Consider the following 17,993-nt stretch of genomic DNA (forward strand, 5'->3'; position numbering starts at 1 on the left):
TATTTTCTTAAAGAAATGGTGGAAGATTTGAACTTATGATTTTTTGATTAAAGAAAGATGTTAATTATCGTTGAACTAAGTTCACGTTGACAACAAAATATCTTAATATGATGCAACTTTAAAGCAAAGCAATATGAAAACTAATGTTCACTGAACTAAATATGGTGAAATTATAGCTCTTAATATATAAAATTTGAAAATCATCCTTATTTGATCTAAATTTTTGAAATTTTAACTACATGCTCAAATAAACACAAAAAGAATTAAAAAAAAAATCCATATTCATGACTCATTCAGTATTTTAGTGAATAAAAGTATTTATTATAATATTCAAAGTTCAATAATTCGATTTCACCCTGCAATGTAATTCTTGAACCAGACCCAAAAATAAGAACAAAACACTAATAATAACTCAAAATTTATGTTAACATTAATGTTCTATTAACGATGTTAACAACATAAACAGACAGGGAATCATGCAGACTAAAATTATTTGAAATTCATAAACTGAATAGATACAATATTATGTATTATTCTAAAGTTTAAGATTAAAATTTTAATTAAACGTTCACAAAAAAAAAATAATAATAATAATTCTATACAAAATAGAGAGAGAAATGAAGCATTTTTTTGTCTGTTTTCCCTCGGATTTTTCTTCAAACAACTTATGCTTTCCCCATCCCTATTTTTGGTATCCAATGCTCTCTCTCTCCTCTCTCTCTTTCTCTCTCTAACACATGCAATGCACGTAGTACTGTATTAGAAAGACACAAAACCCCATGTTTCTCTCTCTAGTTTCTCTCTCCTGTTTCTCTCTCTGCATAATAAGAGAATGAGCCCTAAATATATATGTCCGACCAGATAAGGACACAATTCTTCTACAAATTATTGTTGCATGGATGAGAGAGATAGACACAGAAATCAGATGAATAGAGAGAGAGAGGAAAAAAACACATACATTCCCATTATGCCCTTCTCCTCTAGAGAGAGAACAGTTTGATTATGCCATTTTCTTAACTTAACCGCACGTTGGTTTATTTGTTCTTTTGAAATTATGAAATATATATAAATGTAAGACGGAGTTTTTGAGATTTTTTAAATGGCAAAACCAACCTTCTATTTATATTCTTTGCAATCTAGCTCATGTTCATTATAAGCTTCAATATCGTGGTTTCTTTAACTCATCGATCTTGATCGGATTCTATTTTTTGACCGGATGTACGTTTGAGCATTTTGGACTCTCATACCATATTAACATTCATGTAGTTTCATCTCAAAACTAATTAGCGTCGAGGTCTATTATAAATAAACCTTGTTAGGTCTCTTATCTTATCAATGTAAGATCATTAATTAACCGATATTGTTATTATTTATTTGAGTTTAATAATTGTAGTATGCAGTAGTGGATGCAGGGTTTTTATATATGTCGGGGACAATATCGTATAAATTTACACGAAAAAAATATCCTTAAAGTTGGAAACTTTTATCCTAATTAAACCTTCAATTTTATCAAATTGCATATTAAACTTCGATAAGGATGGTAATCCTCATCTTAAACATTTTAGAGTGTTCAAATTTTATTCTCAAATAGATTTTCTTTTGAAAATCTGTTGAAAAAGCTATTCTCAATTATAAAATATATATTCAGTGTGAAATTGATATAATTCAAACAAAAACGACATTAGATTTAGCTTTTTAGTTTTTTTGTTTTCTGTTAGGTATAAGTTTCACGAGAGTTATTTCAGAATCAATTATGTACCTTAATCAAAATGGAAAGTTTATGCTGAAAATTAATGTAATTTTTCTAGTTTAGAGGGAAAAGGTGTTTTTTCTAATTATTATAAACATTCATATTAATGTCTTGTAAATAATGAGATTTGTGGATCGGAGGAGGCAATGGAGCTTAGAAAGGTGCACGTTGTTGGGTTTGGCAAAATATTGGAATTGAAGTTTATCCCATGCTGGAAAGACACAAAGAAAGAGTGTGCTCACCAAGTAGTAGAAGTTATCTCATCAGAAAGTTACAAGGAGGAAGTGTGTTCTAACTACTATAAAATGAACTCATAGGCTTGAATTTTAATCATACTAATTGAAATACTCTCTAGTATACCGACTCTAGTTAACTGAATGGTATTTGCTTTGAAAGAGTGTTTTATGTACTTAGGGTCGAGAAGAGAAATATGTGTGATTGTAATAATTTTTCACATGATAGTGAATTTTTACTTGTGGGCCCGTGGTTTTTTGTCTGGTTTGGAGTTTTTCCATCACACGTAAGCCAAAAGAACCAATCCGCCTCTAGTTGTGTGGGGATCGAACGATCAACCTATAAAATTGTAAATAATAATAAGTGTCGTAGCTACTAAATTATGCTTGACACATTTTTTAGAAAATTGTTTAAAGGGGCTATTTATTTAATATTAATAGAAGAACAACGTTGTATACTAGCCACGCATTCAATAACTTTTCAAATATATGGTAGGTTTTAATTATATTCTTTTTTTTATATGTGTTCCCAATAAAATAAAATAAAATGGTGTTTTTAATTTTCAATTACACCCTAATATTTTTTCTTTTTTTATTTCTTTTGGTACTTAAGGATTTCACTTAATTCTAATTACAACAATATTATTGATAGTTTTGACACTAATTGAACTTTAGAATTAGGAATATTGTAATTTCAATGCTGTTTTTTCCTTCAATCGATTCATAAATTTCTAATTAACCATTTCATCATTTTTAAAACTTCAATTAAAATATATTTAGGAATGTGCACATGGTTAGAAGTGACAAAAAATTTTAGGTTATTTGTACAATAGATCTCCATTGAAATTAAACTTTTTTTTTTCAGCGGATTACAAAACGTAAAATAGCTTTTTTTTTAGTTCAATAATCAGGAGGATGAGAAATCGAACTATTGACAATATCATATAATAAAATTATGGAGATTCAAAAAGGGACCCATTGTCGTAATATCATCGAAAAGTTGCTATACAATACGCCCAATGTGAAGGAAACATCGTCGATACATTAAACTTTTCACACATCGTCGTCAATTAATATGTCAAAATTTTATGTTATAAGATGATGTCATTAATATGTGTTATTTCAAATTCTTTTAGTACAACAAATTGAGGGTACAGAGGTTTGAACTTCTAACCTCAAACGAAGAAATAGATGTCATTTACCTTTGAGCTCGTGTTGGCATGTCTCATTTTGATATGGCCGATCTTCTTTGTACTGTTTCCGCTATTTCAAGTCATTCAAAATTTTTAACCATCAGGGTAGCTCATTGGTCAAAAAGAGCTAGGGTAATTAATTTAAAGGAAACGAGTTCAAATATTGTAGAGTCGGATGGCTGCCTCATAAGATTAGTCGATGTGCACGTAAGCTGGGTCCCTAGGATGGTGCATTGTCTAGCGCTTGAAGCCTTGGGGTACCACCTACCTTGAGGTCTCAAGTTCAAGCTCTACGCTAATCACAGTATTGCTCAGCCCAAACAGGGTGCCCCGATTATTGGGATCCACACAACATCAATTTCGAAAAATGTTAAAAACAGAAAAAGAAAAAAAAAAGAAATGAACCAAAGTTTAATTAGAATGGATATTTGAAAACATGTAACAAAATGAGCCAAGACAAAAAAGTGGCAAAATTGTCTTTCCCAACTACCATGTCAACTTGACCATGTTGACAAATTATATTATTAAATATAAGAATTGTTGATGGCTTAGGGTTTTGAAAGTATATATAAAGGAAGTATATGGATTAAAAACATTATTTACTTTCATTTTCCAAAGATTATATTCTTAAAACATAGGGTTTAACGTTACTTCGGCCATGAATTAATGATAAATAATCCAAGCCCTTTGGTTTCAACCATAAACCCATATAGAATGTTGTTTTGTCCTCAGCTAAAAAAAATGCTTCCATTTGCTATTACAAAAGACTTCAACAAGTCTATTTCAAATCCTCCATGTGCTCTTATTAAATAAATGATCTCTTTATTTTTTTAAATAACTAACTTTCGGTCGGGTTTATTAATTTTATTAGTCCAAAAAGATAGGCAGGTTAGGTTAAGATTGATATACAATTTATTAAGATACATTAATTGCGTCAATCGACATGTTATTTACTGATTAATGAAAAATTAGTCTATACGATATTCATCTTGAAAGGGAGAGAAAGTGACGTTATTGAGAAAATGAACACAATATTTGATCCGATGTGCTATCGAACATGGTTTGGATAGAGATGCTTTTGTTTTGTTTTGTTTTGTTTTATTTATTTACTTATTATTATTATTATTATTATTATTTGACGTAGAATTATGAAGATTGGACATTATTGAATAATGCATCTAAATTGAACATGAAAAATCCAAGAGGAAAAGGACATAAAATGGAATCAAATGGCCAAGTTGGGTTTAATTATTATATCTTAACTTAGTATCTTGTTCAGATCTGCCTTTTTTATAACTAAATCAAATTTATTTATCACAAATAAATAAATATATATTATTTATGCTATATATATACTGAAAGATTTAGTGGTAATTTTTATTAAAAAAAATTTAGAGATGTCCAGAAAAGGTTTCTACAAATGTTCATACGAGGGGTGGTTTTTTTTTTTTAATTTATGTTCATAAGAAAGTTGAATAAAAGAAACACATTTTCTTACTAGTCGTGGATTCAATAGAACAATTTTCTTCTTTTCATACAAGTAAGAGAATTACACCTATGCATATGAAAATAAGAAAGCTCTCTTAAATAAAAACTAGTTTAATTAATTTAATATATTGTCGTGATTCTTAATTTACAAATAGGAGCGATATTGACTCCTATGTATAATAGGAGTAAAACCCTATAAATTATTTGGGAGGGACCAAATTTTGGATAAAATAAGATTTATTTGAGCATCATTCAGAAATTATTGCTTTTATTATTTTTTTTACCAAATTTCATGGAATAAATATTTTGAAATTTAGAACTTAGGGATCAAACTCATAAATAGAAATATAATTAATTAAATCTTGTCATTTTTTCTAATTTTTTTTAATTAGAAATCTTGAGAAACATGAAAGATAAGGCATGAAATTAGTTTGAAAAGCTCGGTCTCCCATGGTGTCTAATCTTTGTCACTTCATTCTAGTAGGCGCTATCCCCACCAAGAAAATGGAAAAAAAAAATTAAATTAAATTAAAAAGTAGTCAACTAAACTTTGCAATTTGGCCCGACGTAATCGATAATTATTGAATCAAACATAAATATAATACCCATAACCTCCTAAAAAGTCTAAAGTTCGAATCTACACTTCACACTTTAAACTCCAAAAAAATAAAATAAAAAATCTCACATTTCGATCAATCCCAGCCGATCCAATGACAGTATCTCTACACTCGTCTGGGAAGATCAGAAGGCAACAACTACATTCTATATATGAATAAGTAACCTCATTACCACTCTACGTTCTATATATGAATAAATGCCTAAAAGTATGTACCTTAGTCTTTCTATATCTTTCTATATATATGAATAGAAGGAAAAAGTATTCTATCCGATCCGTATCTGATCAGAGTCTAACTCGTACATAGGAGCTAAAATATCCAGTGTTCAAATTTTAACAATGCACGAATGCAACATTCAAGAATCAAGCAACATAACGCATGAAAAAGGTTCGTGCAAGCAGGCCTCGACACTCATGGATGTCATTAAAAAAAATCAAGCAACATAACCAGGATATGACAACACAGAATAAGTTGAGTGTAAAATGAATATGACATACATTCTCCTCCAAGGGCAGAACCAGATAATGTTGCTAAATACAGATATTCCACAAAACAAGAAGATTTTCCCCATTGTCTGATCACTTCTTCAACACACTGCAGAGGAAGCAAACTCAATTATAACTTCAAAATGATTTTCCAATGGTTAACAAAAAGAAACAACAATTTCGATAAATAATTGCATGATATGATATTATAATATCTAGAGTAAAGGTGTGGATTGTAACAGAACCTGATAGAAACCAAATAACCAAAATAGTATTGAAATATAAAATATAGAATGAAACTATAACTCCCAAGTAATTCAAGGTACTCAACTGCCTACCTTCATCGCCTCTCACTCCCTCTATTTACAACCAATTCCTTAGCTAATTACTAATATGTCCCTAACAACATTCTGAACTTTATCCTAATGGTGGTATTCCAGACACAGTACTACTTCCACGTTCCATAATAGATTTCAGTTGCACTGCCCTATAACACTGCCTAATTTGAGGTACATATAATTTATTGGGATATATGGATGGGAGACCTGTTAAGACCTTGTCAATTGTCATAGCCGATATGGGATTGTGTGGGCATTACCAATCTCAAGGTCATTCCCCAGGATAATATTGTAATTCCCAATCACCATCACCTCCAAAAGAGGAAGCCCCATTGATTGCACATTTGACAAGAAGCCAAGCCTATCAATTTTTCAATTAACCAATCCCTCCAAAGAACCAGCCCCAGACTTAGCATTTCTTTCCTAATCCCTTCTTGTTGGACAATATTATGAGTGACTTAATCCAAGAACAGCATCGCTTTATTGATGATGAAAAAAACGAAATAATGGGAAGACAGGAAAAAAAAAAGGAAATGTGAGAGGGAGAGAGAGAAGAAGAAGAAAAACAAGAAAGGAAGTGGAGCAATTCTTTTTCCTGGCAACATGAATCTAACTATAGATGCATCAATATGTCATATTTAATTTGGTGATGGAAATAGCAAACACAACACATGACAGAATTAAAAAATGATTCAGAAATGCTGAATGATTTTCAGTATACTTTTTCTTCAGGAAACAGTGAGGTAGAATATAGGAACTTACTTGTATAGATAGGCAGCAATACCCAAGATTATACACAACAAAACAATATCAATACAGAAATTTCTGCTGGACCTTAGCTGTAGCAAATAAAACTCATTTTAGATTAACTAACAAACGTCTTACACAAATACATATAGATGTAGGCACTGTGTGCATATAGGAGGGCAAACACACATGCACACAGGAATATACACTTCAGAAACTGATGATAAATACTAAATAATAGAGAAATAAGCAAGACCTGATTAACTGTGTGCTTTAATCTAACATTGGTGTTCTTAAGGTCAGATGCAGCCTTGTCCACCTGATTAGATTCAAACGGCACATTTGAGGATGATTATAAATATGAACACTGAACTGCAAGGAAATATATACATTTATGCAATGTATATCTAAAACTATCTAAATATATGGAGATATCCTCACCTTAGTGTCAATCTCGTCCATCAAAGGAACTTGCCTATCTATTTCCTACAAACCGCACACCGCAATCACAGTTAACTACTAGGATGATCAGTAAGGAAGAAAAACTGGAGCATAGAAGATAAATAACCTCATTCATATCATGAGCCATGTTCTTCAGAGTATCCAACCCTTCTGATATCATGTCCAATCCTTGATCCTGTATGTGCCAAATTGAAGGGTTTAAACCAGAACCATAGACAAGTAAGCATGAAATCTTCATTCTGAAATAGAGGGAACTACACTAGGATACATATAACTTACCTGTTTCATTTTCCGCATTTCATACTCTTGCCTGAACTGACTTGACTCCTCGGTGTGTTGGAAGTATTCATCATCGAATCGTCCATCTTTTATCAATTCAAACATGTACATCAAAGATATTATCAATTTATGGAATCCACAGCTAAATGTAGCAAGTATCACAGAAATGGTTGAACAAATATTCAAAAGAATTGATGAATCACCTGAGTCAAATTTTATATCAGTACGTGAAGCTGAGGATGTCCAACCCCCAGTCTTCTTGGTTGCAGTGGTAGTCCCATCTGGTATAGCTTGAATCCTATCCGGCAATGCAAGCACCAAATCATTTCGAGTAGTAAGATCTTCCGTTGATAGCCCTTTTACCTATAAATATGTGACCATCAGATGCAATATATAGGTAGAAGTTAAAAAATTCAAATCCGGTGGAGTATAAAAATTCCAAAATCATCCTAAATGCGTAATGAATTTATGGAACCAATCTTTTAATCAATTCATATGAAATACCTAGGTTTTAAGATGGAATTTGAGTAACGAGTGCGAAAGTTCGAAATAAATTCACCCATGATAAGAACAAAAACAGTAAAGACAGCGAATACAAACCCTCTTCACGGCCAATCTCTGCAACTTGGGGACCTCCTCCAGTAATCGAGCCTTAGTACGACGAATCTCCGCATTCAACGCCACCACCGATGCCCTATTCTTCTCTTTGGAAGCATCCTCCGCTTTCTGCACAACCAAAAAGACTCCCAAAATAGAACCAATCCTCCTTGCTGGAATTAAAATACTAAATCATACACAGATTACTCAAAACCATGAGTTATCCACTGAATTAAACCTAGATCGAGGAATATGATAACCTTCAGTACCCTACTCAAGTCAAAACTGAGAAATTAACTAAGGGATCAGAATCAAACCTGGAGAGCGGCTTCAATGTCGGCTTCGACGGTTGCATAGAGTCGAGCGAAGGCGTCGTCGCCGGAGACATTGAGATCCCTCTGCTTCTCTACATCGTACTTGTCATACTTCTGGCAGATCGCGTCTACTCTGGTCAAAAGGTCGATCACGCTCATCTTGATTCTTCGCCTCCGTGCTCCGGCCGGTTTTCCGGTGACCTACGGTCTCTTCAGAAACTGTGCCAGTAGCATCCACCGCTGTCAGAACAAAATTTCCTCCGATTGTCTTCAAAAGAAACTTCACAAATAAGAAAATTGTATTTTACATATCTACCAGTACAGCATTATTCCCTTAATCAATTAAATAAATTTAATTGATGATAGATTAGTTTCTGCCAAATCTCAAAACGGGCGGCCCAAATTTCCGAAGCCCACAGCTATTGGGCCCATTTCTTCTTTGGGCCGGAAAAGAAGTTAAAAAAAGAAATATATAGGGGCATTCCGAGAATTGAACTCGGGACCTCTCGCACCCTAAGCGAGAATCATACCACTAGACCAAATGCCCAATTTGTGAAAATTTCAAATATAATATTATAAATCATCTAATTGTAAGATGAAGAAAGTATTTATATGTCTCAACCCGAAGGGTTCATAGAACAAGATCAAGAGCAAAAGGTTTGCAAGCTTAAACGGACCATATATGAACTCAAACAAGTATCTTGATCTTGGAACTTAAGGTTCGATACTGCGATCAAATCTTATGGTTTTGACCAAAACGTTGATGAGCCTTGTGTATACAAGAAGATCGTCAACAACATCGTAGCCTTCTTAGTATTGTACGTGAATGATATCCTACTCATTGGGAATGATGTAGGATACCTCACTGACATAAAGAAGGGGCTAGCGACTGAGTTCCAAATGAAGGATTTGGGAGAAGCTCAATATGTTCTTGGCATCCAAATCCTAAGGGATCGCAAGAACAGAACGTTAGCCCTGTCTCAAGCAACTTATATCGACAAAATGCTGCTCGATATTCGATGCAGAATTCCAAGAAAGGTTTATTACACTTCAGGCATGGAACTCATCTGTCTAAGGAACAATGTCCTAAGACACCTCAAGAAGTTGAGGATATGAGACGTATACCCTATGCTTCAGCAGTGGGCAGCTTAATCTACGCTATGTTGTGCACTAGGCCTGACATTTACTATGCGGTAGGGATAGCCAGTAGGTACCAATCCAACCCAGGATATGATCACTAGACTGCTGTTAAGGGAATCCTCAAGTATCTTAGGAGAACGAGGGACTACAAGCTCGTGTATAGCGCTAAGGATTTGATTCTTACAGGATACACTGATTCTGACTTCCAAACAGACAAGGATTCAAGGAAATTCACGTCGGGGTCAGTATTCACTCTTAACGGAGGAGCGGTAGTTTGGCTAAGCATCAAACAAGGATGTATCGCAGACTCCACCATGGAAGTTGAATATGTTGCGGCTTGTGAAGCAGCAAAAGAAGCGGTTTGGCTTAGAAAGTTCTTGACAGATTTGGAAGTCGTTCCAAACTTTATTGTGATAACAGTGGTGCTGTGGCAAATTCTAAAGAACCTCGAAGCCATAAGAGAGGCAAACACATCGAAAGGAAGTACCACCTTATACGGGAGATAGTGCAGCGAGGAGATGTGATTGTCACGAAGATCGCTACAGAGCACAATATTGTCGATCCTCTTACAAAGGTACTCACGGCTAAAGTGTTTGAGGGCCATCTAGAAAGTCTAGGTTTAAGAACTTTGTACAGTTAGTCTAGGGCAAGTGGGAGAAATGTAATTGGGTATAGTGTATGCCCTAGTTTATTGTATTTTCCCTTTGCTTTATGATGATGTACATCCCACTCGAGTTTAGTTCAAGTGGGAGTTTGTTGGGTGTGTTGCCCTAAACTCGTAGTTTGTATTTTGTAAAAACATATGTCTATTTAATAAAGTTTTGTTCAATAAATTTGTTGTTGAATCATAGCTTTGCATTTTCCAAAATCCAATAAACTAAACATCCAAGGTTATTTATGATGTAATCGGGACAGTATATATACTGGGTATATAGTTGATATACGGGGTATATATTTGATATACCTCTGATATATGAATGGATAATGTCTCGTGAATAACCTAAAGGGTCTATAGTATATGGATAGGCTGGGTACCTTATCCTGGCAACACTATGGATACGGCCCACTCTGTAAAGGTTACAGACGACTCGATCCAGGTCGTTCGTGTGGAGACATGCGAGTGGGGGTATCCTATACAATGAGTTTGTATAAGACCGGACCGCGAAATAGGCAATCTTTAGGTGTAACACCGTTAACTAATAGATTGCTATTTCTTAGGATGACCAGGCAACTCATTCTCAATCCTGAGTGAGTTATGGACTCCTGCCCGTGAGGGCTCGTCCTTTGATCTGTATGGGTGAGAGTGACCCGAGTCGCCGCCTCAACATTCCTACCATTTTTGACTCGTCCTTCAATATTTCTCTTAGTTTTATATCCTGTGTAAAATGGAAGTAAGAACTATAGGATTTTTTTTTTAATATTTTGTAAGGTATAACTTTGAAAATTTTATCCAAAAATACCTCGCAAGAATTAATCTGATGCAACAGACTAAGATCAAAAGTTAGTACACACCATTAAAGATCAAGTTAGAGAACAAATTGAAGTACACAAAAAATACTTAACTACGTCCACGCTAACAAATTAGCTGATTATTTGACCTGAAAAAAAAACACAAAATAAACAACGTAATTAGAAGATTTTGTAAGTCACTGAAAAATCGACATCACTCTTGAAAATAACCGAGGTGGGAGAATAATTATTTTTAAAAAGATGCCCTGTTCCTAAAAGATAGGGCAAAAGAGTAATTTAACCATTTGAAAGAAACTAAACTAAAGGAAGAGATATGGATTCATATTCACTTGTGACCACATCCTCCAATATTCCCCCAAAGCCAAAGGCAAGCCATTCCCACTCCAATTTGCCCTTTTTTTTCATTTGCTTTCCCATTCATTCCATTTTTCTTTCATTTCAACCACAAACTCTCTCCCTCTTCCATGGTTTTTTATATCCCAAACTTGATTTCTTTCTCTCTTCAATGGCTATGAACACTTGTACTTTATGTTTGGTTTCAGCCATGGATCGCCTTTGGTACCACCAAATCATTCTTTGGTCAGATCCTCTAAGTTCTTCCCATCTTCCTAATTTTGACCAAACTTTGCCTTTCACGAAGTTTCCTTCTTGCCCATCTCCCTCTTCACCTCTAACAAATGAAACAATTATCCCCTCCTCTTTCTCGACTCTCTCGGTTTCCTCTGTCAATGATATCTCCCTCGACTCACAGGTAATCCATCTAATCCCACTCTTAACTTTTAATAGAGTCGTTTGCAGAACAAGTCAAGGAAGGAAGGAATAGACAATCCTTTGTCTTTTGGAGTGACCAATATTTTTATTTTCTTGTGTGTGTTTGTTTTTGGCACAGGAAGGTTGTAGTAATGATGATGACAAAGAGAAAGAAGTTGAAAAGAGAGAATCAACTGAAAAAATGCCCAACAATCTCAAATCTTCAGGTTTAATGTTACTTATATATGCATAATTAAATTTGAAAAATACTTACCAATCAACCTCCATCTTGACGATAGAAGCTATATATTATTTTCCTATTTTATTGTTAATTTTTTTTACAGAAGGTCAACACGAAAATGGAGGTTGATCGATAAGCACTAAATATTATTTATCGAATTATATTTTAAAATAAATTAAGTAAGTGACGAAAGTTCCTATTGATGATATTGATAAGAATAATATTGTTGTGTGCAGTGGGGATAAAATTGAACAAATCAAAAAGTTGTAGAAGTTTGGGAGAGTTGGAACTTGAAGAAGTTAAAGGGTTTATTGATTTGGGGTTTGAATTCAAGAGAGAAAATTTGAACCCTCAAATGGTGACATTACTTCCTGGTTTACAAAGACTTGGAATTCCCATAAACAAACGGAAACAACTTGAAGAAGAAAATGATGAAAAAAATGATGATGAAGATCATAAGAGAGATAAATCAAGGCCATATCTCTCAGAGGCATGGACAATAAAAAGACCAAATTCTCCTCTTTTACAACTAAGGATGTCAAAGGTTTCTTCGACCTCGGACATGAAGAAACACCTCAAATTTTGGGCTAAAACCGTTGCGTCTGAAATTCAACAAGAATCTTAAAACGCTCATTTTAAGACTCTTTTCAAATAGAAGTTTTTACTTTTGATAAACAAAAACTCAGTAGAAACATGTTTGGATAACTAGTCTTGAAAAACAGTTGTATTTCAACGTAATAATAACACTATCTAATTAAGTCGTTTTGAATAAAATTTTGACCCTCCATCAACTTTGTTCTTTCACCCTCCAATTGTAAAGGAATAAAAATTGTACTTTTATGTATAGTTTTTTCTTTCACTTTTATTTTAAGAAGAAAGTTTGTGTAGAGTTGTTGTAAGACAAATGAATAATAAATTAATGGGAAAAAAGGCTAAGGAGCAAGTTGAGTTTACTCTTGATTGAGTTTGTGTCACACATCATGATGGAATGGAAGCTCATTTTTCCTTGCTTGTAATTTTTTAATTTTTATATGTGTTTTTTTTTTCAAGATAATGATTCAAATTTGGAACCTACCCCAAAAGGAGTATATAATTATGTATATAGATAACTACTAAATAATAATCTTTAAAAAGAGTCTTATTTTTATTGAAAATTATATATGAGACCATATTTATTACTTTTAGAGCCAATTATACTCAAAACATTACCTATTTATTACTTCATCCAAATTTAACATAATTTACGTTCATAAGTTTTTTTAATTTCTTGAAATTTATATAATATTTTTGAAAAAACAATCTTTACTTGTCTTATTAGAAAAAAAAAATGTTTTCATTTAAGATAGCAATATTTGGAGGAGGAGGCTGAGCCTACCAGCTGCATGCCATCCCTTAGAATGGGCCTGATGGTGCATCCTTTCAAATGGACCCAATTGTTGCATCTCTTAAAATAGGCCTGATTAGCTGTGTAGCCCCGAGGTTCCCGAATAACGGGCTGGGTCAACATGCGGTAAATGACATCTACTTCTTTCAAATTCTCATACCTCTCATTTGTTGTACTATAAAAAAAACACTGTAAATCTCATATTTTTTCAAATTTAACACATCAGTATAACTTTCAATTTTTTTAACATTTCAATAATGGAATTTGTCGTCAACATCATCTTAGCTTAAGACATCGTGCTCCTTCAACAAACTTTGAAATCAGTGTTGTGATTTTATGTTTGATTCAATTTATGCTAATTCACCCATTAATTTTAACAAAAAAAAACATAATTTCAAATTTGTCTGAATTTTTTCATACAACTTTCAAACAAAAACTTATCATACAGTTAAAATTGAAGCAATTTTTTAAGTTTAATGCGAACATCGTAACATTTATTCAATTTTGAGACTCAATTAGATTATATAGAAATTTAATGATAAAAATTGATACACCTTTTAAATTTGATATTTTTAACTTTCCTCTGTTCAGAACTTTTCATCCAAGAGACTTAAAAATAAAATAAAAAAATAAATAAAAAAGTTTTTTTTCATCCACGAAAATGGAGAAACTAGAAAATACAGAAGATGGAGGGAAAATCCGGAGAGAGAAGTTTGTACGGCACATTTTTCTTCCCGATAAAGCAACCGATACTAATAAGGAAAAAATAATTAATAATTACTTTATTGAATAAGACAACCATAATAAAAAGGATAAAATTTATACTCTATACATAAGTCTAAAAGTCAAATTCGACCTCTTTATTGCAAAAAAATAATAGTAAATAACCTCTTTACAAAAATAAATAAATAATCGAATCGACCTTCAAAACGTTGTAAAATTAATATCTTTTTTAGAAAAATTAAAATTTCTCAAGAACTGAACAACAAATCTCATAAAAATTTAACTAAATACTAAAAATGAAGTGATGGTAATACTCAAACTAATTATGAGAATACTATAAATATTTGGTCATGGAATCAATCTGATTATGAAATAAATTTACTATAATTCCTCCACTTAAGCTTTTTTGATTAATTTATAATTTATTCATATTCAAGACTAATAAAAAATGTTGTTTAAATTCAGTAACAAAATATCTAATACAACCACAGTACATACATAAATAATTTTTCTAAGTCACAAAAATACGTAATAATCATAAACTTTCTAATGAAATATAATTTTAGGATCAATTTCCTTATTATTTAAGTTTAGTGTTTATTTGATAAATTAAAAAATGTATATAGATTAAGAAAAAGGATAAATATATAGATTATTAGACAGGTCTTATCAATGAAATTATTATCAAATGGAACAATGATATATCTAATTAAAATGTTCAATTATCATCTTTTTTTTATGTATATCGATTTTTTATTTTAAAGGTGTTGAAATTTCCAACTACAATTAAATAAGGAAAAAAATGATGAAGGTTGGATTGCTTCCAACGGATACCCTCCACGTCCCCATCAATATATTCGAGTAGTGATGATATCCAAATATAAATAATTGGATAATGAAAATATAACATTTTAATATTTCGACCCTTGAGGCTGGAAAATATGCTACGTATTAATTATTAATTAAATTAATATCAAAGCATTAATTTTATTCAACTTTCTATATAGTAGGAAAGGTGTAAATACTATTTTTTTATTACAATATATCTCATTTTTATCCCTTTTTTTTTATCTTTTTATTCTTATTTTTGTCTATTTCTTTCTATTACGACTACGATTTTAGCATGATATTTCACTCCTATGATTTCTTAAATTGTATTTAAAAGATTGTAGAAAATAATTTCTATTGTGTATAAAATTTTTGAGTAAGGATCAAAAAAGATCAGTTCTAAAAAATATGAAGGGTCAGGACCAAAATAGAAATTTTTAAAATATAGGGATTAAAATTAACAAAAGTTAAAAGTACATGAATTAAAATAGACATTTTGGAAGTATGATATATAGTTTTTTTTTAAACAAAGAAACATTGCATTAAATAGAAATAATACTACTAAGGGTTACATATGAAGATTGGTGACCACACATCAGCATCATAATTCATGAAGGAAAACAATTGTCCCAAATGACATAGAAACGATCAGAAATGACACATTTGTTCAATAAAACAGTTTGCCTATTCAATGAACTATAAATATTAACAAAATTTAGCACACGAAACACCTTCTCAAAAGTTATCGGGAGAGAATTCTCAATTAATTGAGATATCATGTCAATTATAGCACTCATATTCACAATTGGAAGGGAAATAATTACCTTCAAAGTTGCATTATTCTCCACCATGATAGGTGAGGAAGGATTAGGCAAATTCCCTAAATCATGTTGGTCACAAATCTTAATATAATTAAGACTGATAGTCTCTCTGGATTCCAAAACGGTGTTTGAATCGATTGCCGCTGCAACTCCGTCTTCCTTGCCCTCGGACCATGGAAGTTCTATGAAGCAAGATGAAACAGAGATGAAGAGTCATTCTAAGAGATTGCAGGTGGATGCCATCTCCAATTCTGTGCTTGATAACTCTTCAAAATGCCCAAATGACTAAGCCACAGACTATACATAGCAATGTTGGTTTTGATTTTGTCAGCCACAACAACATGATCAACATCTAACGAGGAGATCTCAACACCCGAGCATCGTCTACAAACCAACGAGGAAGAAAGATCATCCCTGAAATTCGCCTCCACAACAGTAAAAGAGGTCTCTATTATATTTAGATTCATACTACTTACTTCTAGAAAAAAACATCACGGAAGAATCGGAACAAAGCATAGAGAAAACACCTTTTGATAAAACTCAATCAGAAGACTGAGAGAAAACGCACATTTTTCACAAAGAGGAAAAAGAGAGGAGGGGAGTAGGTTGCCGGCCATCCCGCTCCCCACTGTTTTTAGAGCGGATTGGACGGGTGAGAGGGTACGATATATAGTTAAAATAAACCAAAGTTGCAGAGATCAATAGTTTTAAACCAAAAAAACAAAAATAAAAAAAAAAAAGACAAAAAAGACAAATGTAAACATGTGAAATTATCGACGTATACATTGCTAAAAATTACAATTACTATAAAGCCCTAATATTTTTAAATGCCATTAAGTATGGTGTAAATATTATACTCTTCGAGGAAAAGAACTTAAAAAATTGGATGCCTTTTATTTTTATAATCTGAATATTTAAAAAAGAAAAGTACTTATAACAATTAAATAAAGCTCTCAAAAAATAAAAACAAAAACTTTGAAATGCATGTGCCAACCGAACTTTGTACTATTAATTTTTTAAACGTTGTCAAGTTTCCATTGACTTTATTGAGCTCAATAAATGTACCCGATAAGGCACATCTCGACAAGATAATGATTTTAAATTATAATTGCAATTTATTTCTCGATAAAATAATTTCAAGTTGGACCTCAATGGCGTATAATTTTTATAAACCATACTCTTCCTTATGAAAATAATAATAATAAATAAATAAAGCACATCTTATACTTTAAACATATTTTTAAATTCATTTATAGTTTACAAAATCTCTAATCACACTTTTGGTTAAATTTTGTTTTGTACAAAGTTCGTTGAAGTTTAAGTTTGGCCTCTAAAATTTTAAAGAGTCTGATTTAGTCTCAAAACTTATAAAATTATTAGTCTTGAACTTTACAAATTTTAAGTTCAATATTTTGATACCTTTTTATTATTTTCAAAATATCTATTTTAATCTTAAAAATATAGGAATATCAAATTTAATCTCTAAAATTTAAAAAACAAATATTTTGATAATTATTATTATTTTGTCACTTGACATTATGTCACTCAATATTATTGTCATCTTAAGTATCATAGTGTTGTCATTCATAATAAAATATCTACTCAAAAAAATATTTATGCTAAAATAATATAAATAAACAAACTTACAAAATATATTTTTAGTAACAAATAAAATTTTATGGCCCCACTTAGCCACGGGATATAACTCAACATTGGTAGAGTAGAACTCTTGCAATTGGATCGTGATTAAGTGTCGGATGTCTAATTATCCAGACGATAATAAAAGTATCTTGTAACTGAATCGGTGGATCGATTCATTTTTTCTAAGTAATAGAGAAGATGACCGAAACATGTCATTCTACTAGACAAGAGATGAGTTGTCAGAAACGTAAAAAAATAGGATGCAAAAAATGCTCCACAAACTTACGAAAATTGAATGCAAAATCAACTTCCTCCATCTTCATTGGAACTCCACAAAAATAGATTTGAAACTTGTGTATCCATGTAGAACTTCTAGAACAGTCTCCATATATTTCAAATATTCATAACCAATCATATTATAAACTCTATCCATAGATAATTTTTTTATTCTCCAATTTTTTACTTTAATCATACTCTCGTAAATAGTTTTAT

General features: G+C 31.9%; 2 protein-coding genes and 1 non-coding gene across 4 annotated transcripts; 1 reads left to right on the forward strand and 2 right to left on the reverse strand.

Moving 5' to 3' along the window:
* Positions 1-5,660: 5,660 nt before the first annotated feature.
* SYP71 (syntaxin of plants 71) lies at positions 5,661-8,818 on the reverse strand. 2 transcript variants are annotated; one of them, XM_022290000.2, is made up of 9 exons: positions 8,507-8,817; positions 8,193-8,318; positions 7,796-7,955; positions 7,593-7,678; positions 7,420-7,488; positions 7,293-7,337; positions 7,108-7,170; positions 6,867-6,943; positions 5,661-5,875 (listed from the first exon to the last, which is right to left on the reverse strand). In XM_022290000.2, exons 1-9 carry the CDS (start codon positions 8,660-8,662, stop codon positions 5,860-5,862), a joined length of 798 nt encoding a protein of 265 aa, XP_022145692.1. In that variant the 5' UTR covers positions 8,663-8,817; the 3' UTR covers positions 5,661-5,859. The 2 variants fall into 2 exon arrangements, with proteins under 2 accessions (XP_022145692.1, XP_087980670.1); XM_088124544.1 differs by lacking the exon at positions 5,661-5,875 and having other exon boundaries at positions 6,863-6,943; positions 8,507-8,818.
* Positions 8,819-8,978: 160 nt separating this feature from the next.
* Positions 8,979-9,050, reverse strand: TRNAP-AGG (transfer RNA proline (anticodon AGG)). The gene has a single exon. It is a non-coding gene; the product is annotated as a tRNA-Pro (tRNA).
* Positions 9,051-11,449: 2,399 nt separating this feature from the next.
* LOC111015056 (uncharacterized) lies at positions 11,450-13,057 on the forward strand. Its single transcript, XM_022289967.2, has 3 exons — positions 11,450-11,864; positions 12,003-12,090; positions 12,341-13,057. The coding sequence occupies exons 1-3, from the start codon at positions 11,619-11,621 to the stop codon at positions 12,727-12,729; spliced, it is 723 nt and encodes a 240-aa protein (XP_022145659.2). The 5' UTR covers positions 11,450-11,618; the 3' UTR covers positions 12,730-13,057.
* Positions 13,058-17,993: the final 4,936 nt, after the last annotated feature.

This window comes from Momordica charantia (assembly GCF_013281855.1).
Source record: "Momordica charantia cultivar OHB3-1 chromosome 5 unlocalized genomic scaffold, Mcharantia_2.0 BLBB01000005.1, whole genome shotgun sequence".
In the NCBI taxonomy this organism is placed as follows: domain Eukaryota; kingdom Viridiplantae; phylum Streptophyta; class Magnoliopsida; order Cucurbitales; family Cucurbitaceae; genus Momordica; species Momordica charantia.